This window comes from Mya arenaria, chromosome 10 (assembly GCF_026914265.1).
Source record: "Mya arenaria isolate MELC-2E11 chromosome 10, ASM2691426v1".
Classification (NCBI taxonomy): domain Eukaryota; kingdom Metazoa; phylum Mollusca; class Bivalvia; order Myida; family Myidae; genus Mya; species Mya arenaria.
In genome coordinates this window covers 45,985,344-46,013,080 of record NC_069131.1, presented here as the reverse complement: position 1 = coordinate 46,013,080, position 27,737 = coordinate 45,985,344, and the positions used below count along the sequence as shown (strand labels likewise).

General features: G+C 35.8%; 2 protein-coding genes across 9 annotated transcripts in view; both read left to right on the top strand.

Annotated features, from left to right (window-relative positions):
- LOC128205969 (glutamate-rich protein 3-like) overlaps positions 1-27,737 on the top strand; it is an 82,101-nt gene that overhangs the window by 29,904 nt on the left and 24,460 nt on the right. For all 8 annotated transcript variants that reach the window (XR_008256355.1, XM_052908065.1, XM_052908066.1 and 5 more), the window contains 3 exons: positions 17,725-17,876; positions 20,006-20,093; positions 21,137-21,378. Coding sequence is in view for 7 of the 8 variants with exons in the window: in XM_052908065.1 (XP_052764025.1) it covers positions 17,725-17,876; positions 20,006-20,093; positions 21,137-21,378 (482 nt within the window). In the remaining variant the exon portion in view is untranslated. The remainder of the gene's footprint in view (positions 1-17,724; positions 17,877-20,005; positions 20,094-21,136; positions 21,379-27,737) is intronic.
- Positions 299-17,462, top strand: LOC128205971 (trichohyalin-like). Its single transcript, XM_052908067.1, has 2 exons — positions 299-14,718; positions 15,020-17,462. The coding sequence occupies exons 1-2, from the start codon at positions 11,082-11,084 to the stop codon at positions 15,856-15,858; spliced, it is 4,476 nt and encodes a 1,491-aa protein (XP_052764027.1). The 5' UTR covers positions 299-11,081; the 3' UTR covers positions 15,859-17,462.

The window sequence follows — 27,737 nt, the reverse complement described above, 5'->3', positions numbered from 1 at the left end:
ATGATGTTTGCAAAAGGTTTAGGGAACTTTGTGTTAGTTTAACATGTTGAAGTGAGAATCATCTAGTTAATTTGTTTAATGTTTATCTAAATGAGCATGAGCCCACACACTTTAAAATCATTTGTATGACAAAGCTATACCTTTGACATGTTAAACTGACAGTTTTAATTTGCTTTGACTGTTTTGTATAACATTCTGTTCATATCTCTTGCTAAACCTTAGCAGATGGGAGTTACGAGGAAGATTTTGAAGAGGAAAGTGACGAAAAAAATGGTGATAAAAATGAGCATCGTTCAGAGTGATGTGATAACAACTAAGTTCACTCCGTGGTGTCTGTGACACTAAACAGGGGACCAACTCTTAATGAGAAACAAAATCAAAGTGCTGGCAGTAACATAAGACAGGGGCATATATATAACCCTTATTTCTAGTGACTGTTTATAATATTTATTTATTTTAATCTCTAAATTTCTAATGTGTTTTGGAAGAAAAAGGTCAAGATATTGACAAAGCCTTGATGTTGTTGTTACCATTGGCATAATATTCAAAGAATGGGAAATTTGCCTTGAAACTTGAAATTCTGATTCAAGATATTTAATATGAAACTTAATTCATAACGCATATCTACTATGACAACTCATAGCTGTGAAGCAAGTCCCATAACTCAAGCTTAAATATGTGTCAAGTTATTCCCCTTGATTCACTGAGAGAAATAGTTGAGCTTTGGTAACCTGGTTCCTGTGCTCTCGTTCATACCCTGGTTGTAAAATGCTTATATTTCCTAGTTCATACATGCCATATTTTCTGGAGACCATTCAGGGGGATTTTTTTCAAAAGGCTGAAAATTCAGGGGGATTTTGGTTGTATTCAGGTGGATTTTTTTAGCAGGTCTAAGTTGGGGAAATTTTAAAGTATTTTTAAACGCAAGTATGAAAAAATGTATTCACATATAGTTTGCTTTGAAAACCTCTTAACTTGTTCATTATACAGAATTATTTTATGTCATGATTTATCATATTTTTGATACACTGTCATGTCATACTGTAATGCACTTGCAGAACAAAATATGTCATTGGAAAAATATGTTTTCGAGACAATTTAATTAAATTTACCTTCCTCCAAAGTCTTTGAAAAAATTGTGCTCAGCTTTGATGACTTTCAGACAATAGGAGAATAGAATAAATATTATCAATTTCTTCCTTCCAAAAGAGTAATATATCTTTGCCTTTGATGATTACTACAAATTAATTGATCACTTGTTGTAAAAGTTTCCTTTTGGAGACATACTGTGGTTTCACTTTGTCATTATTGCCTGATGTAAAATTTCCAAAAAAAAATTATTTTTTTTTTTTAAATTCCGGGGCATTTTTATCTCCCGCTGGGAGACCGGGGGATGGATCGAAATTTTGTGGGATTTTTCCCCCCGCCGGGGGATATGGCATGTATGCTAGTTGAAGTGTACTTGCAGCATTGACAGTAATTAAGCTACTGTTTTGTACTGATATTGTGTTATTGCACATGATATGATGGCCTGCATTTATAATGTTAAGGCAATACTGTTTGAAATTTTGCCATTTCATGGTACTTTTGATTAAAACTTCATTTCTTATTTGAAAGATAATGTCAGCGACTGTTGTGTATTACATTTGCATGGTAGGCAGAAATCAGAAGGTGCATGGCATGTTAAACACTGGTTGAAATGATCTTATTATTACATTTTGAATTGGTCACCCAAAGAGCATCTGCATGATATCCAACAGTTTTTATATTTCATAATAATGCATTTGACACTGATATTCTATTTCTATGAAGTAAAATGAAGTATAAAGCTATATTCAAAAAAACACCTGAGTCACTGTTATTTCAATTTTTATGTTTGCACTTGAATATATTTGAAGAGCATTTAATAACTGATAATTTTTTCTAGAAGTAAACTTTTTAGCTCACCTGTCACTTTGTGACAAGGTGAGCTTTTGTGATCGCCTTTTGTCCGGCATCCGTCGTGCGTAGTGCGTCGTGCGTCGTCCGTCAACAATTTACTTAAAAGACATCTCCTCCTTAACCGCTGGGCCAATATAAATAAAACTTCATAGGGATGGTCCTTGGGTGGTCTTCTATCAAAGTTGTTCAAAGAATTCAATTCCATGTAGAACTCTGGTTGCCATGGCAACCAAAAGGAAAAACTGTAAAAATCTTCTTCTCCCAAACCACAAGGCTTAGGCCGTTGATATATGGTAGGTAGGATAACCAAATGGTCCTCTACCAAGATTGTTCAAATTATGGCCCTTGGGTCAAAATTGGCCCCGCCCCGGGGGGTCATGGGTTTTCTCTATATGTTTATAGTGAAAACTTAAAAAATCTTCTCCTCTGAACTTACTTGGCCTAGAGCTTAGATATTTGGCATGATTCATCGTCTAGTGGACCTCTACAAAGTTTGTTCAAATTATGGCCCTGGGGTCAAAATTGGCCCCGCCCCGGGGGGTCATGGGTATTCTCTATATGTTTTTAGTTAAAACTTAAAAAATCTTCTCCTCTGAACTTACTTGGACTAGAGCTTAGATATTTGGCATGATTCATCGTCTAGTGGACTTCTACAAAGATTGTACAAATTATGGCCTTGGGGTCAAAATTGGCCCCGCCCCGGGGGGTCATGGGTATACTTGATATGTTTATAGTTAAAACTTCAAAAATCTTCTCCTCTTAACTTACTTGGACTAGAGCTTAGATATCTGGCATGATTCATCGTCTAGTGGACCTTTACAAAGATTGTTCAAATTATGGCCTTGGGGTCAAAATTGGCCCGGCCCCAGGGGGGGGGGGGGGTGTCATGGGTATTCTCTATATGTTTATAGTTAAAACTTCAAAAATCTTCTCCTCAGAACTTACTTGGACTAGTTCTTAGATATTTGGCATGATTCATCGTCTAGTGGACCTTTACAAAGATTGTTCAAATTATGGCCTTGGGGTCAAAATTGGCCCCGCCCCCTTGGGGGGTCATGGGTTTTCTCTATATGTTTATAGTGAAAACTTCAAAAATCATCTCCTCTGAACTTACATCACTTAGAGCTTAGATATTTGGCATGATTCATCGTCTAGTGGACTTCTACAAAATTTGTTCAAATTATGACCCTGGGGTCAAAATTGGCCCCACCCCGGGGCTGATGGGTTTTCTCTATATGTGTTATAGTGAAAACTTAAAAAATCTTCTCCGAACTCACAAGGACAAGTAACGTCTTAATTTAAACTGGATAACATATTTAGTACACATACCAATTTTCAATATGGGCCACATACAACAATTAATAACAAATATACATATATAGATACACACGTAAAATCAAGTAGTGACAAGAGCTTAGATATTTGGCATGATATATCATCTAGTTGACTTGTACCAATATTGTTCAATCTTTGGCCCTGGGGTCAAAAAATGGCCCCAGCCGGGCGGTCATGGGTTTCCTTATATATGTATATGATGAGAACTTAAAAAATCTTCTTCTCCGAAACCAAAAGGCGAAGGCCTTAGATATTTGGTATGAAGCATCGTTTATCGGACCACTATTAAGATTGTTCAAACTTTAGCCCTGGGGTCAAAATTGGCCACGCCCCGTGTTCATAGGCTTAGGATTTCAATATTTGTATATAATGGAAGAATGTGCAATATATGACAGGTGAGCGATTCAGGGCCATTTGGCCCTCTTGTTATTATAAGCAACAAACAAATTTTCACACCAAAAAGTTGATTTTTCGAATTCAAATAAGAACATTTATTGGGGTACATTTCTTATCAAATACATCAAAATATTAATTTGGTTTCAGAACGGAATTTGCAGCATTTTAAAGAAAGATAAATGCAAAAAGTGAGAAACAGAATAACAGTGGCTTATAATGGAGAGTGCGCTTTTATTTTGAAAGACCAAAAACAAAAGAAACTTATTAGCTCAGCAGAGCACGAAGTGCTCAAGGTGAGCTACTGTGATCGTCTTTGTCCGTCGTCCGTCCGTCAGTCCGTCCGTCTGTCCATCCGTCCAGGGTCACGATTGATTAACAACAACAACAACAAAACGGCCGACTTCCTGTAGTGCTTTTAAAAATCATCTCTTCTAAAACTACCAGTCCAAATTCAATTAAACTTTACAGGAAGCTTCCTTGGGTGACCCTCTACAAAAATACAACAAGGGATCACGATTGATCAACAACAACAACAACAACAAAATGGCCGACTTCTTGTTTTGCTTTAAAATACATCTCCTCTGAAACTACCCAACCAAATTCAATGAAACTTTACAGGAATCTTCCTTGGGTGACCCTCTCCAAAAAAACAACAAGGGGTCACGATTGATCAACAACAGCAACAACAACAAAATGGCTGGCTTCCTGTTTTGCTTTTAAAAATATCTCCTCTGAAACTACCGGACCAAATTAAATGAAACTTTATAGGAAGCCTTGGGTGACCCTCTACAAAAATACAATAAGGGGTCACGATTGATCAACAACAACAACAACAACAACAAAATGGCTGACTTCCTGTTTTGCTTTAAAAAAACATCTCTTCTAAAACTACCATTCCAAATTCAATGAAACTTTACAGGAAGCTTCCTTGGGTGACCCTCTACAAAAATACAACAAGGGGTCACAATTGATCAACAACAGCAACAACAACAAAATGGCTGACTTCCTGTTTTGCTTTAAAAAACATCTCTTCTAAAACTACCATTCCAAATTCAATGAAACTTTACAGGAAGCTTCCTTGGGTGACCCTCTACAAAAATACAACAAGGGGTCACAATTAATCAAAAACAACAACAACATCAACAAAATGGCCAACTTCCTGTTTTGCTTTAAAAAAACATCTCTTCTAAAACTACCAGTCCAAATTCAATTAAACTTTACAGGAAGCTTCCTTGGATGACTCTCTACAAAAATACAACAAGGGCTCACGATTGATCAACAACAACAACAACAACAAAATGGCCCTCTTCCTGTTTTGCTTTCAAAAACATCTCCTCTGAAACTACTGGACCAAATTCAATGAAACTTTATAGGAAGCTTCCTTGGGTGACCCTCTACAAAAATACAACAAGGGGTCACGATTGATCAACAACAACAACAACAGCAACAACAACAAAATGGCTGACTTCCTGTTTTGCTTTAAAAAAACATTTCTTCTAAAACTTCCCGTCCAAATTCAATTAAACTTTACAGGAAGCTTCCTTGGGAGACCCTCTACAAAAATACAACAAGGGGTCACGATTGATCAACAACAACAACAACAAAATGGCCCTCTTCCTGTTTTGCTTTCAAAAACATCTTTTCTGAAACTACCGGACCAAATTCAATGAAACCTTATAGTAAGCTTCCTTGGGTGACCCTCTACAAAAATACAACAAGGGGTCACGATTGATCAACAACAACAACAACAGTAACAACAACAAAATGGCTGACTTCCTGTTTTGCTTTAAAAAAACATCTCTTCTAAAACTTCCCGTCCAAATTCAATTAAACTTTACAGGAAGCTTCCTTGGGTGACCCTCTACAAAAATACAACAAGGGGTCACGATTGATCAACAACAACAACAACAACAAAATGGCCAACTTCCTGTTTTGCTTTAAAAAAACATTGCCTCTGAAACTACCAGTCCAAATTCAATGACCCTTTACAAAAATACAAGGCATTGTGATTGATAAAGACAACAACAACAACAAAATGGCCGACTTACTGTTTTGCTTTAAAAAGAAATTGCTGAAACTACCAGGACAAATTCAGTGAAACTTTACAGGTAACTTCATTGCCTGACCCTTTACAAATATAAAACAAGGCATTGTCATCAGTAAAGATATGTTTAAATTGCAGCATTTTTATTAATGCTTTATCACATAGTTGTGGCCCTTTGCTTAGGTGAGCCTTTTAGGGCCATCATGGCCCTCTTGAGTTTTTTTATTGTAAACATATCTTATTGAAGTTGAAAAAGTCAATTTCTATGTTTGTATTTGATATAACTTAGACAGCAAAAGCCCTAGCTTCAGGAGGTTTCGTAGGTTTCTCTAAAGTGCACTTTCTTGTAATGCATGTTGGTATTACATCAAACACATACAAAAGCGTATCTTTCATGTTGGTATTACATTAAACATATACATCTGTTTCCGTAGCGTATCTTTCATGTTGGTATTACATCAAACATATACATCTGTTTCCGTAGCGTATCTTTCATGTTGGTATTACATCAAACATATACATCTGTTTCCATAGCATACCTTTCATGTTGGTATTACATCAAATATATACATCTGTTTCCGTAGCGTATCTTTCATGTTGGTATTACATCAAACATATACATCTGTTTCCGTAGCGTATCTTTCATGTTAGTATTACATCAAACATATACATCTGTTTCCATAGCATACCTTTCATGTTGGTATTACATCAAATATATACATCTGTTTCCGTAGCGTATCTTTCATGTTGGTATTACATCAAACATATACATCTGTTTCCGTAGCGTATCTTTCATGTTGGTATTACATCAAACATATACATCTGTTTCCGTAGCGTATCTTTCATGTTGGTATTACATCAAACATATACATCTGTTTCCGTAGCGTATCTTTCATGTTGGTATTACATCAAACATATACATCTGTTTCCGTAGCGTATCTTTCATGTTAGTATTACATCAAACATATACATCTGTTTCCATAGCATACCTTTCATGTTGGTATTACATCAAATATATACATCTGTTTCCGTAGCGTATCTTACATGTTGGTATTACATCAAACATATACAAAAGCGTATCTTTCATGTTGGTATTACATTAAACATATACATCTGTTTCCGTAGCGTATCTTTCATGTTGGTATTACATCAAACATATACATCTGTTTCCGTAGCGTATCTTACATGTTGGTATTACATCAAACATATACATCTGTTTCCGTAGCATACCTTTCATGTTGGTATTACATCAAATATATACATCTGTTTCCGTAGCATACCTTTCATGTTGGTATTACATCAAATATATACATCTGTTTCCGTAGCATACCTTTCATGTTGGTATTACATCAAATATATACATCTGTTTCCGTAGCATACCTTTCATGTTGGTATTACATCAAACATATACATCTGTTTCCGTAGCGTATCTTACATGTTGGTATTACATCAAACATATACATCTGTTTCCATAGCATACCTTTCATGTTGGTATTACATCAAATATATACATCTGTTTCCGTAGCGTATCTTTCCTGTTGTAATAATCACTAGTCCACACAAATATAACTTTTTGTTTTTAAATATTTTTGGTGATTTATTTCTTTTTATACAAATACAATAATTTTATTTATTTTAAGAACTTAAGAGCAGGCGATAGGTTAAACATGATTATTTACAAAGAAAATTCTTAACAATTAAAACTTTATCATCCCATTAATTGAAAAGGAAATACCCCCAAGAAGTTCTCCATTGGGAAAATTTATATAACTCTTGGACATTTGTTTGCCTGGGTTGAAGCATGTCAGTGTGTCAGAAAATGGTCATCTCTTATATTGAGATTTGTGGTGAAAAATAAGATAGGCCACTTAAAAAATATAAATTGTTTTTGGGATTATTATTTTTCTAAATCATTGATGTGGTAAATCTGACGAACAAAATATCAATTTGGTGTGGCCTTATTTGTCATCACTGTCCACTTTGGTATTGTTCATTTCTTGTATATATATATATATATATATATATATATATGTTCATAAAAGTAAACATGCACCTTTACCTTTAATTTTAAGCATTTTATATTTTAACCTTTAAAGGTCAATATAAATCTGACTTCTAAAGTGCATTTTTACAGTGCATTTTATTAAAACTATTTTTTTTTTATGAATCTTTTTGATATCCTTATAATGCACAATAATAATTGAATCATTTTATCATGAGATAAAGCATCATTTTCTGTTGAATGTTGTTGCGTGTATTCCATTTCTTGTGTATTTTGTGCATTTTTATTTTAATGCATTAATTGTGTAACCTCATATGTAGAACCCAATCTAATTTCTTTATTGACTATTGATTTGCATGAGTGTTTGCTATTTTGTATACTTATATGTAATTTCTTAACACTACTTAAGTACTTGGAAAAGTACCTATGACTGTAACATACTAATACTTTTCTTGAGAGATTGTAGCATAACAACGGCAGTGTTATTACTCTTGTTGCCAGTTTCTAATGGTTATTAAAAAAAACGCAATGTGAGTGTATATTCAGGTCTTTATTTCACTGATGTGAAAATGTATGGGATTTATTGACATTTTATAATAAATATTTTTCATAAGTAGCCAAGACACAAGTGTCAAGTGTGAGTTTTTATTATAAGTGAAATAATTGTTTATGTCTAAACTTTTATGCTTTTATATTTCATGTTTTATATGTGAGGTACACAACACTGTAAGATCGTGATTTATACATCACCTCAAGCCACACTTGATGTTTATTTAATTATGAAAAGAGGGAACAAGCGTGAAAATATTTATTATTATAACATGAAATATTTCACTGATGTGTGAAAAGTTGTTAGCTGCTTGACGATATGCAAAGCTCATGAAACATATGAAGATGAATGTTTTCACAGTGCTTGACTTGTAAATGCATGAGTACAGCTTATCATGGTATCCTTCAAACATTATCAAGTTTAATATATATATATATATACTCATTAAAATAAGTTAAGGACCACATCAAGAAACTGATATATTTCAATTGGTATATGAGGTTTTTCATGCACACGGTATGTCACTAAAATGCTTTTGAGTGATTCCTAACACGTGCCAAAGCATGTTGCAGTCCAAGTATTAATCAAGTTGGATAATTCTATCTTGATTATAATGCAAATTATTGCCCTTTAGAATTCAACTTAGAAATTCTTGTTAAGATTTTGCATGTAAGCATGCATAGGTTAAACTGACAGTCTTATTCAAAATCAATACATACACATGTATAACAAACATAATTTCTGACTGATAAACGTTTAACTTAATTCTTACTAAATAATGCATACATGGAAAATATAAACTACTGATAACAAATGTAACTGTGAATTTAAAGCTAAAATATTGATTGGTGAATGCCAAAAGATTTACTGGGATCTACTATAGTCTCATAAGGTAAAAATACCATGTTTTATGCTCATTTCTTTCAAATTAAACTCGGTATCCTTCATTCTAACCATTTTTTTACATTTATTCATCCTTTTTGGAATATTAAAACAATATTATTAATTGTGGTAAATCTTATTTGGGAGTAAGAGTGCATCTTTAATATCTACTGTATTTTGCAAATAATGGCTGTTTATTTTTCGACTTACAAATTCTGGTTAAAGTTTTGCATGTTACCACATTTAGGCCAATATCTCAGCTAATACACCATGTATTGCATATAATCTTTATACACAGGCTCCTATCCCTCAAACCTTTTTAATTAATCAAGTAAGATAACTGTATCTTGCATATAATATGAATTTTGCCCCTTTGACATAGAAATTCTGGTTAAGGTTTTGTATGTAAGCACATATTATCAGTAAATAACTCAGCAACTGCTTGATGTATTGCTTTGAAACTTTAAACAATCAAGTATGATAACTTTATCTTGCATATAATGCAAATTTTGCCCCTTTTTAATTTGACTTAGACTTTCTGGTTGCATGTTTCACAAAAACTTTGTAATCCTTAAACTTAAAAGCTGCAGAATAGTGGAGCATGCTGTCTCTGTGACAGCTCTTGTTCTGTAGTTTTATTTGACATTTTAAAACCTGAATGTTGTGCTTTCATAGGCTGTTAATTTTTCTTTTTCTGTTTTCATTGTGAACATTAACTCTCTTATTACACATTTGACTGAATTGTATTTGATTGCCTTTGACACAATATAAGATAAAATTACCTATAACAGAATGTGGTCCTTAAATTATTTTGTACTATCAATATTGAGATATGTTAAGTCTTACTTTCTCTCATGAATCACTTTGTTTATGATTGGTAATGTATGCCTCAGATTATGATCTGCACAGTTCATTCATTTATAAGTAATTTATAAGTATTTTCTTTTAACCCATTGCATTTAAATAGCAGTAAAAAACTTTATATTTTGTCAGTTAAAAATAATCCTAATCTGTAATTAAAGGGTTAAAAAAGTAATCATTCTTATATTCATTTTGATGGTAGAGACTAAGCCCTAATCCCTAGATATGATAATCCTTATAAAGCACTTCATTTTCTTGCTTAGTGATGGACTGTGAAGTTAATTTGCATCGGCTTGCATGATATACATTATGCCTTCTTTAGTGTTTAAAGATTTGTAAAGAAGTTTTAAAGTTTGTCTTGTCCACAACTATGGAATGCTAAAGGTAATGTACAACTTTTCTGACTGTTTCATATACATAATTAGTGATAAGTATTTATGTAGTCATTTCATGCATTAAATGTCTTATTTTTGTGTCTTGTCTTTATAATAGCACATCTAATATCAGTGTTATCCACACATTTCTGACTCCAGCTAAAGGTAGCACTCCTTTTTGGTCATAGAGGGGTTACTTTTACAATATTGTTAGTTTGCAGATTGGCATGAAATGACTACAAAAAGACCTTCCTATGATCAGAAAAAAATCTAATGATTTGTGTTAAAATACTAACTACACTTTGAAATAAAGCTAATAAATGAAAATATGAATATATAAAAAAAGAAATCATCCTAAATTAGTTTATTTGTGTAAATATGGATGAATTTATAATAGTTTTATGATTTAAAATGAATATGGTATATTGAAACAATAACAAATTAATCATACCATTTATATTTTAGAAACTGTGGTTGTAATGGAAGAATGATGAATTATAAAGAAGATTCCAAAATTTAATGCTTGGATAAATTTAGACATTGATGGAAAGAAATTAATTTCAATTACTAGACATTTGCTGTAAATTTGCTTGGAGATAGAATGAATAATAGAAGAAAGAAAAAAACTACCAGAACAAACTTACCATTTTAAGCAACATATCAGACTACAATATAACCATTAGAGAAGAATGTAAAATGGGATCCAAGGAGCTTGTGAATGAGTACTTGTCAGATTTTGTTGGGCCTCATCATTACAACAGCTTGTCCCCTGATGAGGTGAAAGTAGAGCAGAAAGAACACAGAGGAAACTCCCTAGATTATGAGCCATACCGAAGACCAAAGTCTAGAATAAATAAATCCCAGTCATTTGTACAGAGCAGATCTAAAAATGGATCAGTTTCATCAAGATCAGTTTCATCTTCAGTTGGCAGACGAAGGGATGTAGGAGATACGGACCCAGACCGAAGACCAAGGTCTATAATAAACAGATCCCAGTCATTTGTACAGGGCAGCTCTGATAATGGATCAGTTTCGTCAAGATCAGTTTCATCTTCAGTATGCAGACAAAGGGATGCAGAAACAGTTTCAACTTATTCAAGAAATGTGTCAGCTCAAGAGTGGGTAACTTCTTTGGATCATCGGAGCAAGAAAGACTGGGAAAGAAGTCCTTACAATGAATTCCAAAGACCAAAGTCATCATGGAGAAATCGGCGTGTAGTTGGCCAAAGTTTAAGACCTATTTCATCTAAGAAACTATTGTCAGAGAAAGATCACGATGATTTAAGTTATATAAGATCACGCTACTACCCACCGCCACACAACTGCTTAGTTGATCATGGCTATCATAACAGGTCAAACCCAATAAAAGTAAGTCGTCCAAAAACTGCAAATGTTGTAAAATGTACTCCACTTGAAAAAGATATAGATGTTAGTGTTAATATGGGATCAAACACACAGAGGCATGTAAGACATGTCTTGCATGGCGTGGATGAAGAACGTGTTTATGTCAGAAATAAGAGAAATGGGGTTGATATTAATATTCCAGGAACAGTAATGAATGACAACGAAGGTTCTAATGTTAGAGGTGTAAGACCCAGCTCACCTGTGAATGTGAATATCAATGTTGACTTAAAAGAAAAACAGGGAAATGGAAAGACAGTAAAGTTGTACAAAAAAGGAAAATCATTTCTTGAACAGGTTCTTGACCTTAGTGAACCACACCAACCTGGAATATCCAAAGCTTATGCCATGCACATCATGCAGATGCCTGACCTGAAGGGTAAACACCTAAGAAATGCCTCACGTGGTATGTCAGCTAAAAGAAGTAAATCAAGATCCAGAGCTAGGTCCCCTTCACCAAGGGGGGGTAAAGCCCTCAGAAGAGAACTAACAAGGGCCAAGCAAGAAATTGTTGAGAAAGTTGAACATGGTAAAACTCAGCTTGAGCACCTGCTACAAGAGTCAATGGACACATTCGCAGAAAGGCTTAAAGAACAGCAAGAACAGTTTGCAGAACAGTTAAAAACTGCCCATGATCAGTTTGCAGAAGATTTGAAAGAGGCACAGAGCTCTCTGTCAGAACATGGTCAAACTATAAAAGGTGATATGTCAAACCAACTTGGAGAAGCTACAACTCAGATATCTAATCAATTGCAAGAAACCCAAGATATCCTTAAAGACAACCTCAATCAGTCACAAAATGCTATATCAGCACAGCTTCAGGAGTCCCAGAATGTTTTATCAAATCAACTTAAGGAGTCTCAAACTAACTTTGGGGAACTTGTTAAAGACTCACAAAATGTTCTTGCTGACCAACTCAAAGATTCTCAGCATGTATTCAGTGAACAGGTCCAGGATTCACAGAAACTGCTCTCTGAACAATTATTAGAGTCACAAAACACTTTAACAAATCAAATGAAGGACACACAACTTATTTTAACAAATCAACTTAAAGAATCTCAAAAGATGATTGCTGAGCAAGTCAAAGAATCACAGCAAATGGTTGCAGATCAGCTAAAAGAGTCACAAGAAGCTTTAGCAAATCAATTACTTACCAATAAAGCAAACTTTGCAGAACAATTCAAAGAGTCCCAAAAATCATTGTTCACTCAGTTAGAGGAATCTAAAAATGAACTTTCAAGCCAGCTGGAGTCTGCTCAAAATGTTATCAAAGATGATCTAAAGAAAACTCAAGACTCTATTGCTCAAAAGTTAGAAGAAAGCCAGACAGCTTTATCTGTTCAGCTACAGCAGACACAGGATAAGATTGATCATCAAGTTATAGAGTCACAAAATAAGATAAGTGAACAACTTGAAGATACTCAAAATCAAATTGAAAAGCAACTTGAAAATACCATTGGCAAAATTGATGAGCAAGAAACAAATGCTAGAGAAAAGATTCAGAAAGATACTGAAGAATCACAGAAAAATATACAGAAACAGGAAGAAGATGCAAAGAATAAACTTCAGCAAGAAAGTGATGAAAGTCAAAAGAGACTATTGGAACAAGAAATGGATGCAAGAGAAAAACTGCAGAAAAAATCAGATGAAACACAAATGCGATTGGCAGAGCAAGAAGCAAAGGCTAAAGAACAGATGGAAAATGAAAGAGCAGAAACACAGCGAAGACTGGAAGAACAGGAAAATAGAGCTAGAGAAGAAATGCAAAAGCAAAGTGAAGATACCCAGAAAAGAATTGCAGAACAAGAAGCAAATGCTAAAGAAAAGCTTATTAAAGAAGGTCAAGAGACGCAGAGAAAGCTTGCTGAACAGAGTGAAGAGACACAGAAAAAGATTGCTGAACAAAGTGAAGAAACACAGAAGCTTCTTAAAGACCAAAGTGAAGAAACACAGAAAAAACTTGCTGAACAAAGTGAAGAATCTCAAAAGAAACTTGCAGAAAAAAGTGAAGAAACACAAAAGATGATAGCTGTACAGAGTGAGGAGTCACAGAAAAAACTTGCAGAGCAAAGTGAGCAATCACAAAAGCAATTGGCTGATCAGAGTGAACAAACACAACTGAAACTAGCTGAACAAAGTGATGAGACTCAGAAGAGACTTGCAGAACAGAGTCAGCAGTCACAGAAACAACTGGCGGAGCAAAGTGCAGAGACTCAAAAGAAACTTGCAGAACAAAGTGAAGAGTCACAGAAAAAGCTTGCAGAGCGAAGTGAAGAAACTCAAAAGAAATTTGCTGAACAAGAAAAGAAGGCAAAAGAGGATATGAACAGAGAAAGAGAAGAAGCAGCAAAGAAAATTGCCATTCAGGAGGCACTTGCAATGGAGAAGATGAAACAAGAAAGTGAAAATACTTCAAAAAAACTAAAAGAGCAAGAGGATCAAGCAAGAGATCAAATGAAAAAAGACAGTGAAGAAACAGCTAAAAGACTAACTGAACAAGAAACTGTTGCAAGGATAAACCTACTAAAGGAAAGTGAAGAAACACAGAAAAGACTTAGTGAACAAGAAGCAAAAACTAGAATGACCATGCAGAAAGAAACTGAAGAATCGGCAAAACGTTTAGCAAAACAAGAGGAATCAGCTAAACAAAATCTCTTAAAAGAAGGAGAAAAATCAGCTCAGAAATTGGCAGAGCAAGAAAAACAGGCGACACTAACAATGAAACATGAGGCTAACAAAAGCAAAGAAATGATAGCTGAACAAGAAAAGAAAGCAAGAACTGGTCTGGAGAGAAGAATGGCTGTTTCTCAAGCAGAGATGAGTGAAGCAATGTCAGCTGTCAGAAATGCCAGGATGCAGTCGGAATCAGCTACTGTCCATGCAAGAAAACCCCCAAAGCAGAACAACACGGATGATACAGATGCTCTAACTAGTAAGTGATTCATGGAGAAATCATAAGAAATCATCATTTATAGAATCATATTTTGTGAAGAATGTATTACCCTTGAATTGTATTGTTTTTTTATTTCACTGAAGACTTTCATTAAGATATTCATGTTCATCCATGTTTGCAGACAAATAAGGAAAGATAATTGAAAAATTTACATTTTTTTCCGTTTATAAAAGTCATTATATTTTGCAAAGAATTATTGAAACATTTTCACTTATTCAATTTATTACTATACTTTTTATGATCATAAAAAAGATCTTTCTCAATTCTTGTCCATGTTCAGCTGAATCAGGGAGACCCCCCGCTACTCCTGGCAGACAGAGACCTGTGGAGAAACAGTACACATACCATATGCCTGAAGTAGTGTACATGAAGAATGATCAGAAAATGGAACTTATAGAGATTCCTCAAGAAATTCCTGATGATGACATGATGTACTTTACTCATGAAGCTGAAGATGGTGAAGAGGATCATGGTGTTGTTGATGATGTGTATGAGAACATAATAGCATCACTTGATGATGATCAAACTGACAAATCCCAGTCTGAAAACAGGGAAATGGGCAGAGTAGGATATGCTGGAAGGGGCAAAATTCTTGTGTCCAAACACCACACAAGTCCAAGAAAAGCAAGTGGAAATTTGGAGGATAATGGAGAAATAAGTAGGCATATGTATAAAGGTAATGCAAGTATGGTTGAAACATCTGAGGGACTACACCAAGAAAGGGAAAAATTCAATGAAGTAAGAAAAGCAAATGCATATGAGACAGATAGGGTCAGAAAACTATATGATGCCCATATTAAACTAACAAGAGGGTCTAATGAAAGGAGCTTTAGATGGAAAACGAATACAAGCGAAGCATTAAAAGTCCAATTGCCAAGTTTGCCTGCCAGTCCAATTTCAACCCCCCGGGGGCAAGATCAAGGGACTGCAAGTACAAGTAACTCAAATAGGAATCCTGAATCTATAAATCAGTCCAATGATGCAATTTATATGACAAATATAAGAGATAATATTGATGATGATTCTGGTCTTGAAAGTTTTCGGCCTGATGAAATAGAGGGTCCTAGACAAAGGTCATCTGGGAGGAAAAGATCTTTTGTAAAAATGGACAGGGCTTGATGGACAAAAAGAATCCTCTGATAGTCATATTGAGTCACTTTATAATGATTATTATTTTTTTAAATAAAACTGGAGTACATATATTTTGTGTCGTAATCAATAAAAGGTTGTTCTGAAGTTTGTTGCTCATCTCTGGTAACCATATTAATCAAAATGATAAAAGTCAGGGGAGATTAATGTATTGTTCAATGTGTGTAATCTGCAGATCATGATTGCCAAACAGTGCAGTTTAAAATGAGAAATGCAAATACTTTATAGTAGTTACATATTTTGTACTTTTTCATAAAACTTGTCATGTGTTTGTGTTTTGATCACCTTATTATTATTATTATGTTTTATACTGACTTGTTTTTCTACACCTATATAAAACATAGACTGTATAATTGGATCCCTTAGGGTAGGTCCAATATTCTACAGCTGCTACACAGTTTTACGCTTTCTAACTTGAGCAGTTCCCATCCATTTTTAGCTAACTAGCTCTTAATTTTTATGGGCATTTTATCTTTGACAAGGTTGTTTACCATAAAGTTTAATAGCGCTTTTCTCAAGTTAAACCCTTTGTAAAAATTTGACCTTAAATTTACCTTTTCTTTTGTCCAACTTGAGCAAGCTTAGCCTGTGCTTACCAAAACTTGGTAGGTAACAATGTTTTATATTGGTTTAATATACTGAATGACACAGCAATTGCTTAAGACACCCTAGAGTTATGGCCCTTTGCAATTACTTGCTATGTAACTTGACCTGTCTGAATGGGCATGTATGTTTCACCCTGGCTATATTGCTTTATTGCTCACTCTTGCAGTGCTTTCATTCCTTTGTTTAGTCTCTTGTTTTTTCTGTTCTGTTTTCCTTTCTATGTATGTATTTATTTATTATGGCAGATTTTACATAAAACAAACAAATGGTCAATGATTTTATAGTTAGTGCTTTGCCATCAAAACAAGAATAGTTTTGATATGAATCAGTTAATATGTTATAAATGACATTTGCCATCATGTGTGAAACTTTATTTACTTCGTATGGTTTTTGTTTCATGGAGATTCTGGCATACAATTATGTTAATTAACTAAAAAGTACTTGAATCACTTATGTGTAGTTGATTGTTTTGTTTTTAACATATTTTATTTCATGAAAAGGTTCCAAATGACAAATGTTTATTTCAATTGATTGTTGTCTTGAATAAAAATATATTAACTACAGTATATGTGTTTTTTTGAGTCAAAGTACCCCAGTAAACGATTTAACAACATAGATTTAGAAAGATTAAAGACAGGATGCATTAGGAGAACTGAACAAATGCATTTTAAAATACTATTAGTAAAACCTTAACAAGAGAGTAATTCTGAGTGGCACAGTAAACCAAATAGTATGTTGATCAATTTTATAAGAAAGTTTTACGCCTCAAAGGGTCACTTAACATTAACCGGCTTTGACAAATAGATACTGCAGAAAAGTGATAACCAGTAGCAGATATGACATGACTTGACATGACATGTAAAACATTGACTTATGTGTAACCATTACCATGGACTCATCATTTCTTTTCTCATGGTGAGTGTTTAGAGTATTGTTATTCTGTTCAATATTTGCACAATTGCTCTTGTTACATAAAATTGCACAATTATCTAGAAATGTGAATAGTATGCTAGTTCTAGAATCTTTTGGTATAGAATGAATGTGATGATCTTTACTCTTAAAAACTAAATCTATTGTACAGATTTTTACTTTTACTGTAGTTTTTATATTTTCTTTATATGCATTGTACTGTATTGCCTAAATATAGATAAATATAATAAAAATGTGAAGCTAACAGTAGCAAACTCTTCAAAGATTATTCACCACAAGTGTGATTTTTTTTTGCTTTAGAAAAGTACGCAGATGATTTTGAACATGGGGATGAAGATAGGCGCCACATTATAGGTCTGCGAGATGATGAACACCGCGTGAATGGAGAGACAGTCTTAGTGGACGTGCAGCAGAAGGAGGAGAAGGAGGGGGCTCTACCTCCCCACAGGAGAGTACGATCCCTATCTCACATGACACCAATCGTTTTAAAATCAACTTTACGTACAATTCTGCTTTATGCTGTTAAAATGTGATATTTAAGAAAAATATATGAGAGCTTATGATGGTAAAATAGAGTCTTATCCTATTACTATCTTCTTTTTATGCCCCCGAAGGTGGGCATATTAAAATCGCACCGTCCGTCCATCCCTCCGTCCGTCCGTCCGTCCGTCCGGCTCTGTAACTTTCCCTTGTATGGACAGATTTTAAAATAACTTGCCCCATGTGTTCCACATACCAAGACGACGTGTGGCGTGCAAGACCCGTGTTCCTACCTCAAAGGTCAAGGTCACACTTAGTGTTTATTCACAATGGAGTGCTGCATATAAGGACATAGAGTATAGGTTGTCGTGTCAAGGCTGTAACTTTCTCTTGTATGGACAGATTTTAAAATAACTTGCCACATGTTTACCACATACCAAGACGACGTGTCGCGTGCAAGACCCGTGTTCCTACCTCAAAGGTCAAGGTCACACTTAGTGTTTATTCTCCATAGAGTGCTGCATATAAGCATAGAGTATAGGTTGTCGTGTCCAGGCTGTAACTGTCCCTTGTATGGACAGATTTTAAAATAACTTGCCACATGTGTACCACATACCAAGACAACGTGTCGCGTGCAAGATCCGTGTCCCTACCTCAAAGGTCAAGGTCACACTTAGCGTTTATTCACAATGGAGTGCTGCATATAAGGACATAGAGTATAGGTTGTCGTGTCCGGGCTGTAACTTTCCCTTGTATGGACAGATTTTAAAATAACTTGCCAAATGTGTTTCACATACCAAGACGACGTGTCGCGTGCAAAACCCGTGTCCCTACCTCAAAGGTCAAGGTCACACTTAGTGTTTATTCACAATGGAGTGCTGCATATAAGGACATAGAGTATAGGTTGTCGTGTCCGGGCTGTAACTTTCCCTTGTATGGACAGATTTTAAAATAACTTGCCACATGTGTACCACATACCAAGATGACGTGTCACGTGCAAGACCCGTGTCCCTACCTCAAAGGTCAAGGTCACACTTAGTGTTTATTCACAATGGAGTGCTGCATATAAGGACATAGAGTATAGGTTGTCGTGTCCGTGCTGTAACTTTCCCTTGTATGGATAGATTTTAAAATAACTTGCCACATGTGTTCCACATACCAAGACGACGTGTCGCGTGCAAGACCCGTGTCCCTACCTTAAAGGTCAAGGTCACACATAGTGTTTATTCACAATGGAGTGCTGCATATAAGGACATAGAGTATAGGTTGTCGTGTCCGTGGTGTAACTTTCCCTTGTATGGACAGATTTTAAAATAACTTGCCACATGTGTTCCACATACCAAGACGACGTGTCGCGTGCAAAACCCGTGTCCCTACCTCAAAGGTCAAGGTCACACTTGGTGTTTATTCACAATGGAGTGCTGCATATAAGGACATAGAGTATAGGTTGTCGTGTCCGTGGTGTAACTTTCTCTTGTATGGACTGATTTTAAAATAACTTGCCACATGTGTTCCACATACCAAGACGACGTGTCGCGTGCAAGACCCGTGTCCCTGCCTCAAAGCTCGAGGTCACACTTAGTGTTTATTCACAATGGAGTGCTGCATACAAGGACATAGGGTATAGGTTGTCGTGTCCGGGCTGTAACTTTCCCTTGTAAGGACAGATTTTAAAATAACTTGCTACATGTGTTCCACATACGAAGACGAAGTGTCCTGTGCAAGACCCATGTCCCTACCTCTAAGGTGAAAGATACACTAAGTGTTTATTCACAAGGGAATTCTGAATATAAGGACATAGCAGTGTAGGTTGTCAAGTATGGGTGGTATTTTTTTATGTTCAGAGGAAATTTAAAATAACTTGCCATATGTATTTGACACTTAAAGGCAAGATCAACTTTTCATGTACTGGCCTTGTTCGTAGGTCAATGTCACATTCGGGGGCATTCGTCACATACTGTGACAGCTCTTGTTTAATAGTTTTTGGCTATAATTGCAAAAAAACCGTAATGAATTGCTAAATTATGTAAAATATGATGCAGGTAATTTAATAAACATACTCCTATCATGTATCCAATTTCTGAATGGTGTTCATGTTCAGATTGAGGGCTACTCGTCGGAGGATGAGGATGCTGAAGGCCGCGGTATGAGTCCGTACAAGGTCAAAGCTGACATTCATGCTGACAAAGGTGCGTTACTCTGTTCTGTCTGTTGTGAGGATTTCTGTATAAAAATACAACATTACATCTTAGTTGACATAAAGCTTTCAAAAAAGGAATGAAAATAGGTAGGCACAGTCACTAGTTGTTGGGATTTCACAATACTGGAAGAAATTTAATCTTAATTTCTCTACTTTTGCTGTATACAAATAAACTTTTGTCAGAAATAGATGGCTTGATTTTGAATATTCCTACCAAAATGAGCCATTTAGTTATCTTTTACCAAGATAATGAACAAAATGTTATGGCTGCCAGCGTGCATGTTTGTTTGTCCTATACAATTGTAATATTATGGCTGTTTCTTGTTTCACAGTCAAAATTTGAGTAGTGGATACCAAGTTTGTTGAAATAGCACAGAACATATTAAACTATGTCTCAGTGTTCATAGGCATAACTTTGATATATTTAAAAAGCACGCAAATGGCAAACACTCTGATTATATTAGAAAACTGTGATATTAACCTACTGGAACTATGTACAGGTGTTACAATAAGGTGAAGGTCTTTTCATCTCTTCCACATTCTTTGAAGGATAATTATAAGACTTGGTCTAATTATCTTAGGATTTTAATATTTTGGAATTTTAGCCTGTCTTACTGTGGCTAGAATGCACTCATGAGGGATTATTTATGCTGCATACTTATAAAATATCATTTTTAACCAGGCGTAAGGATGATAAATGTCTTTATCGGGCTTTGTAAAGGTCAAGGTCATTGTTATTAAAAATAAAAAAGCAGTTGAAACTGAATAACTAAGTTTAGGTTGACATATTGTCACCAAACTCGGTACGAAGGAATGTTTTATAAAGTTTTTTCATTGGATTGCATTAACATACACACAACACGCAACAAATCAGCTTACATATCATTCTCACAACACAGACTGATCATTGAAAACCTTGATTCCTTGCTTTGTGGCGTTTTATGTATTACTATAAACTGGGAATAAGAAATAAATGCTACACACTGGGAATAAGCAATAAGATTTTATTAAATAAGAATATTCTAATGACAGGTGGAAAGAGATCAAGATCTGTGTCTTCCTCATCATCGTCTTCAAGATCACGTTCCAGGTCAAGATCTAGGTCGTCATCTAGATCAAGGTCAAGATCTAAGTCGTCATCTAGATCAAGGTCAAGGTCTTCATCATCAGACAGAACACCAAGAAAGGATGCTGAAGATCATGTGATTCAGGCAAGGCCAAGGTCACCTGAACCTAAAGAGACAAAAGTTGCAAAACAGGAATATGTTGTTGATGTAAGTTGGCAAGATGAACTATTTATTTTTGTAAAGCTGTTTCTTTTTATTTTGAATGCTCACAGTTATGTTGTCACCCTAGCATTTATATTACAATCCATTTAAAATTCTGTATGCACTCCACTTTGATTCCCCGTCATCACTTACAGGATTGATTTAACACTTTGTAAGTCAGAGACAATCCCCTATGATTTATGTCCCATTCATCACTTACAGGATTGATTTAAGACTTTGTCAGTCAGAGACAATCCCCTATGATTTATGCCCCAGTCATCACTTACAGGATTGATTTAACACTTTGTCAGTCAGAGACAATCCTCTATGATTTATGCCCCAGTCATCACTTACAGGATTTATTTAACACTTTGTAAGTCAGAGACAATTCCCTATGATTTATGTCCCATTCATCACTTACAGGATTTATTTAACACTTTGTCAGTCAGGGACAATTCTCTATGATATATGTCCCATTCATCACTTACAGGATTGATTTAACACTTTGTAAGTCAGAGACAATCCCCTATGATTTATGCCCAAGTCATCACTTACAGGATTGATTTAACACTTTGCCAGTCAGAGACAATCCCCTATGATTTATGCCCCAGTCATCACTTACATGATTTATTTAACACTGTCAGTCAGAGACAATCCCCTATGATTTATGCCCCAGTCATCACTTACATGATTTATTTAACACTGTCAGTCAGAGACAATCCCCTATGATTTATGTCCCATTCATCACTTACAGGATTGATTTAACACTTTGTAAGTCAGAGACAATCCCCTATGATTTATGTCCCATTCATCACTTACAGGATTGATTTAACACTTTGTCAGTCAGAGACAATCCCCTATGATTTATGCCCCAGTCATCACTTACAGGATTGATTTAACACTTTGTCAGTCAGAGACAATCCCCTATGATTTATGCCCCAGTCATCACTTACAGGATTGATTTAACACTTTGTCAGTCAGAGACAATCTCCTATGATTTATGTCCCATTCATCACTTACAGGATTTATTTAACACTTTGTAAGTCAGGGACAATCCCCTATGATTTATGCCCCAGTCATCACTTACAGGATTTATTTAACACTGTCAGTCAGAGACAATCCCCTATGATTTATGCCCCAGTCATCACTTACAGGATTGATTTAACACTTTGTCAGTCAGAGACAATCTCCTATGATTTATGTCCCAGTCATCACTTACAGGATTGATTTAACACTTTGTCAGTCAGAGACAATCCTCTATGATTTATGTCCCATTCATCACTTACACGATTGATTTAACACTGTCAGTCAGAGACAATCTCCTATGATTTATGCCCCAGTCATCACTTACAGGATTGATTTAACACTTTGCCAGTCAGAGACAATCTCCTATGATTTATGTCCCAGTCATCACTTACAGGATTGATTTAACACCCTGTCAGTCAGAGACAATCCCCTATGATTTATGTCCCAGTCATCACTTACAGGATTGATTTAACACTTTGTCAGTCAGAGACAATCCCCTATGATTTATGCCCCAGTCATCACTTACAGGATTGATTTAAAACTTTGTCAGTCAGAGACAATCCCCTATGATTTATGCCCCAGTCATCACTTACAGGATTGATTTAACACTTTGTAAGTCAGAGACAATCCCCTTTGATTTATGCCCCAGTCATCACTTACAGGATTGATTTAACACTTTGTCAGTCAGAGACAATCTCCTATAATTAATGCCCCAGTCATCACTTACAGAATTGATTTAACACTTTGCCAGTCAGAGACAATCTCCTATGATTAATGCCCCAGCCATCACTTACAGAATTGATTTAACACTTTGTCAGTCAGAGACAATCCCCTATGATTTATGTCCCAGTCATCACTTACAGGATTGATTTAACACCCTGTCAGTCAGAGACAATCCCCTATGATTTATGTCCCAGTCATCACTTACAGGATTGATTTAACACTTTGTCAGTCAGAGACAATCCCCTATGATTTATGCCCCAGTCATCACTTACAGGATTAATTTAAAACTTTGTCAGTCAGAGACAATCCCCTATGATTTATGCCCCAGTCATCACTTACAGGATTGATTTAACACTTTGTCAGTCAGAGACAATCCCCTATGATTTATGCCCCAGTCATCACTTACAGGATTGATTTAACACTTTGTCAGTCATAGACAATCCCCTATGATTTATGCCACAGTCATCACTTACAGGATTGATTTAACACTTTGTCAGTCAGAGACAATCCCCTATGATTTATGCCCCAGTCATCACTTACAGGATTGATTTAACACTTTGTCAGTCAGAGACAATCCCCTATGATTTATGCCCCAGTCATCACTTACAGGATTGATTTAACACTTTGTCAGTCAGAGACAATCCTCTATGATTTATGCCCCAGTCATCACTTACAGGATTTATTTAACACTTAGTCAGTCAGAGACAATTCCCTATGATTTATGTCCCATTCATCACTTACAGGATTTATTTAACACTTTGTCAGTCAGGGACAATCCTCTATGATTTATGTCCCATTCATCACTTACAGGATTGATTTAACACTTTGTCAGTCAGAGACAATTCTCTATGGTATATGTCCCATTCATCACTTACAGGATTGATTTAACACTTTGTAAGTCAGAGACAATCCCCTATGATTTATGCCCAAGTCATCACTTACAGGATTGATTTAACACTTTGCCAGTCAGAGACAATCCCCTATGATTTATGCCCCAGTCATCACTTACATGATTTATTTAACACTGTCAGTCAGAGACAATCCCCTATGATTTATGCCCCAGTCATCACTTACATGATTTATTTAACACTGTCAGTCAGAGACAATCCCCTATGATTTATGTCCCATTCATCACTTACAGGATTGATTTAACACTTTGTAAGTCAGAGACAATCCCCTATGATTTATGTCCCATTCATCACTTACAGGATTGATTTAACACTTTGTCAGTCAGAGACAATCCCCTATGATTTATGCCCCAGTCATCACTTACAGGATTGATTTAACACTTTGTCAGTCAGAGACAATCCCCTATGATTTATGCCCCAGTCATCACTTACAGGATTGATTTAACACTTTGTCAGTCAGAGACAATCTCCTATGATTTATGTCCCATTCATCACTTACAGGATTTATTTAACACTTTGTAAGTCAGGGACAATCCCCTATGATTTATGCCCCAGTCATCACTTACAGGATTGATTTAACACTTTGTCAGTCAGAGACAATCTCCTATGATTTATGTCCCAGTCATCACTTACAGGATTGATTTAACACTTTGTCAGTCAGAGACAATCCTCTATGATTTATGTCCCATTCATCACTTACACGATTGATTTAACACTATCAGTCAGAGACAATCTCCTATGATTTATGCCCCAGTCATCACTTACAGGATTGATTTAACACTTTGCCAGTCAGAGACAATCTCCTATGATTTATGTCCCAGTCATCACTTACAGGATTGATTTAACACCCTGTCAGTCAGAGACAATCCCCTATGATTTATGTCCCAGTCATCACTTACAGGATTGATTTAACACTTTGTCAGTCAGAGACAATCCCCTATGATTTATGCCCCAGTCATCACTTACAGGATTGATTTAAAACTTTGTCAGTCAGAGACAATCCCCTATGATTTATGCCCCAGTCATCACTTACAGGATTGATTTAACACTTTGTAAGTCAGAGACAATCCCCTTTGATTTATGCCCCAGTCATCACTTACAGGATTGATTTAACACTTTGTCAGTCAGAGACAATCTCCTATAATTAATGCCCCAGTCATCACTTACAGAATTGATTTAACACTTTGCCAGTCAGAGACAATCTCCTATGATTAATGCCCCAGCCATCACTTACAGAATTGATTTAACACTTTGTCAGTCAGAGACAATCCCCTATGATTTATGTCCCAGTCATCACTTACAGGATTGATTTAACACCCTGTCAGTCAGAGACAATCCCCTATGATTTATGTCCCAGTCATCACTTACAGGATTGATTTAACACTTTGTCAGTCAGAGACAATCCCCTATGATTTATGCCCCAGTCATCACTTACAGGATTAATTTAAAACTTTGTCAGTCAGAGACAATCCCCTATGATTTATGCCCCAGTCATCACTTACAGGATTGATTTAACACTTTGTCAGTCATAGACAATCCCCTATGATTTATGCCCCAGTCATCACTTACAGGATTGATTTAACACTTTGTCAGTCAGAGACAATCCCCTATGATTTATGCCCCAGTCATCACTTACAGGATTGATTTAACACTTTGTCAGTCAGAGACAATCCCCTATGATTTATGCCCCAGTCATCACTTACAGGATTGATTTAACACTTTGTCAGTCAGAGACAATCCCCTATGATTTATGCCCCAGTCATCACTTACAGGATTGATTTAACACTTTGTCAGTCAGAGACAATCCCCTATGATTTATGCCCCAGTCATCACTTACAGGATTGATTTAACACTTTGTCAGTCAGAGACAATCCCCTATGATTTATGCCCCAGTCATCACTTACAGGATTGATTTAACACTTTGTCAGTCAGAGACAATCCCCTATGATTTATGTCCCAGTCATCACTAACAGGATTGATTGAACACTTTGTAAGTCAGAGACAATCCCCTATGATTTATGACCCATTCATCACTTACAGGATTGATTTAACACTTTGTAAGTCAGAGACAATCCCCTATGATTTATGTCCCAGTCATCACTTACAGGGTTGATTTAACACTTTGTCAGTCAGAGACAATCCCCTATGATTTATGTCCCAGTCATCACTTACAGGATTGATTTAACACCCTGTCAGTCAGAGACAATCCCCTATGATTTATGCCCCAGTCATCACTTACAGGATTGATTTAAAACTTTGTCAGTCAGAGACAATCCCCTATGATTTATGCCCCAGTCATCACTTACAGGATTGATTTAACACTTTGTAAGTCAGAGACAATCCCCTTTGATTTATGCCCCAGTCATCACTTACAGGATTGATTTAACACTTTGTCAGTCAGAGACAATCTCCTATAATTAATGCCCCAGTCATCACTTACAGAATTGATTTAACACTTTGCCAGTCAGAGACAATCTCCTATGATTAATGCCCCAGTCATCACTTACAGAATTGATTTAACACTTTGTCAGTCAGAGACAATCCCCTATGATTTATGTCCCAGTCATCACTTACAGGATTGATTTAACACCCTGTCAGTCAGAGACAATCCCCTATGATTTATGTCCCAGTCATCACTTACAGGATTGATTTAACACTTTGTCAGTCAGAGACAATCCCCTATGATTTATGCCCCAGTCATCACTTACAGGATTAATTTAAAACTTTGTCAGTCAGAGACAATCCCCTATGATTTATGCCCCAGTCATCACTTACAGGATTGATTTAACACTTTGTCAGTCAGAGACAATCCCCTATGATTTATGCCCCAGTCATCACATACAGGATTGATTTAACACTTTGTCAGTCATAGACAATCCCCTATGATTTATGTCCCAGTCATCACTTACAGGATTGATTTAACACTTTGTCAGTCAGAGACAATCCCCTATGATTTATGCCCCAGTCATCACTTACAGGATTGATTTAAAACTTTGTCAGTCAGAGACAATCCCCTATGATTTATGCCCCAGTCATCACTTACAGGATTGATTTAACACTTTGTCAGTCAGAGACAATCCCCTATGATTTATGCCCCAGTCATCACTTACAGGATTGATTTAACACTTTGTCAGTCAGAGACAATCCCCTATGATTTATTCCCCAGTCATCACTTACAGGATTGATTTAACACTTTGTCAGTCAGAGACAATCCCCTATGATTTATGCCCCAGTCATCACTTACAGGATTGATTTAGCACTTTGTCAGTCAGAGACAATCCCCTATGATTTATGTCCCAGTCATCACTAACAGGATTGATTGAACACTTTGTAAGTCAGAGACAATCCCCTATGATTTATGACCCATTCATCACTTACAGGATTGATTTAACACTTTGTAAGTCAGAGACAATCCCCTATGATTTATGTCCCAGTCATCACTTACAGGATTGATTTAACACTTTGTCAGTCAGAGACAATCCCCTATGATTTATGTCCCAGTCATCACTTACAGGATTGATTTAACACCCTGTCAGTCAGAGACAATCCCCTATGATTTATGTCCCAGTCATCACTTACAGGATTGATTTAACACTTTGTAAGTCAGAGACAATCCCCTATGATTTATGTCCCAGTCATCACTTACAGGATTGATTTAACACTTTGTAAGTCAGAGACAATCCTCTATGATTTATGCCCCAGTCATCA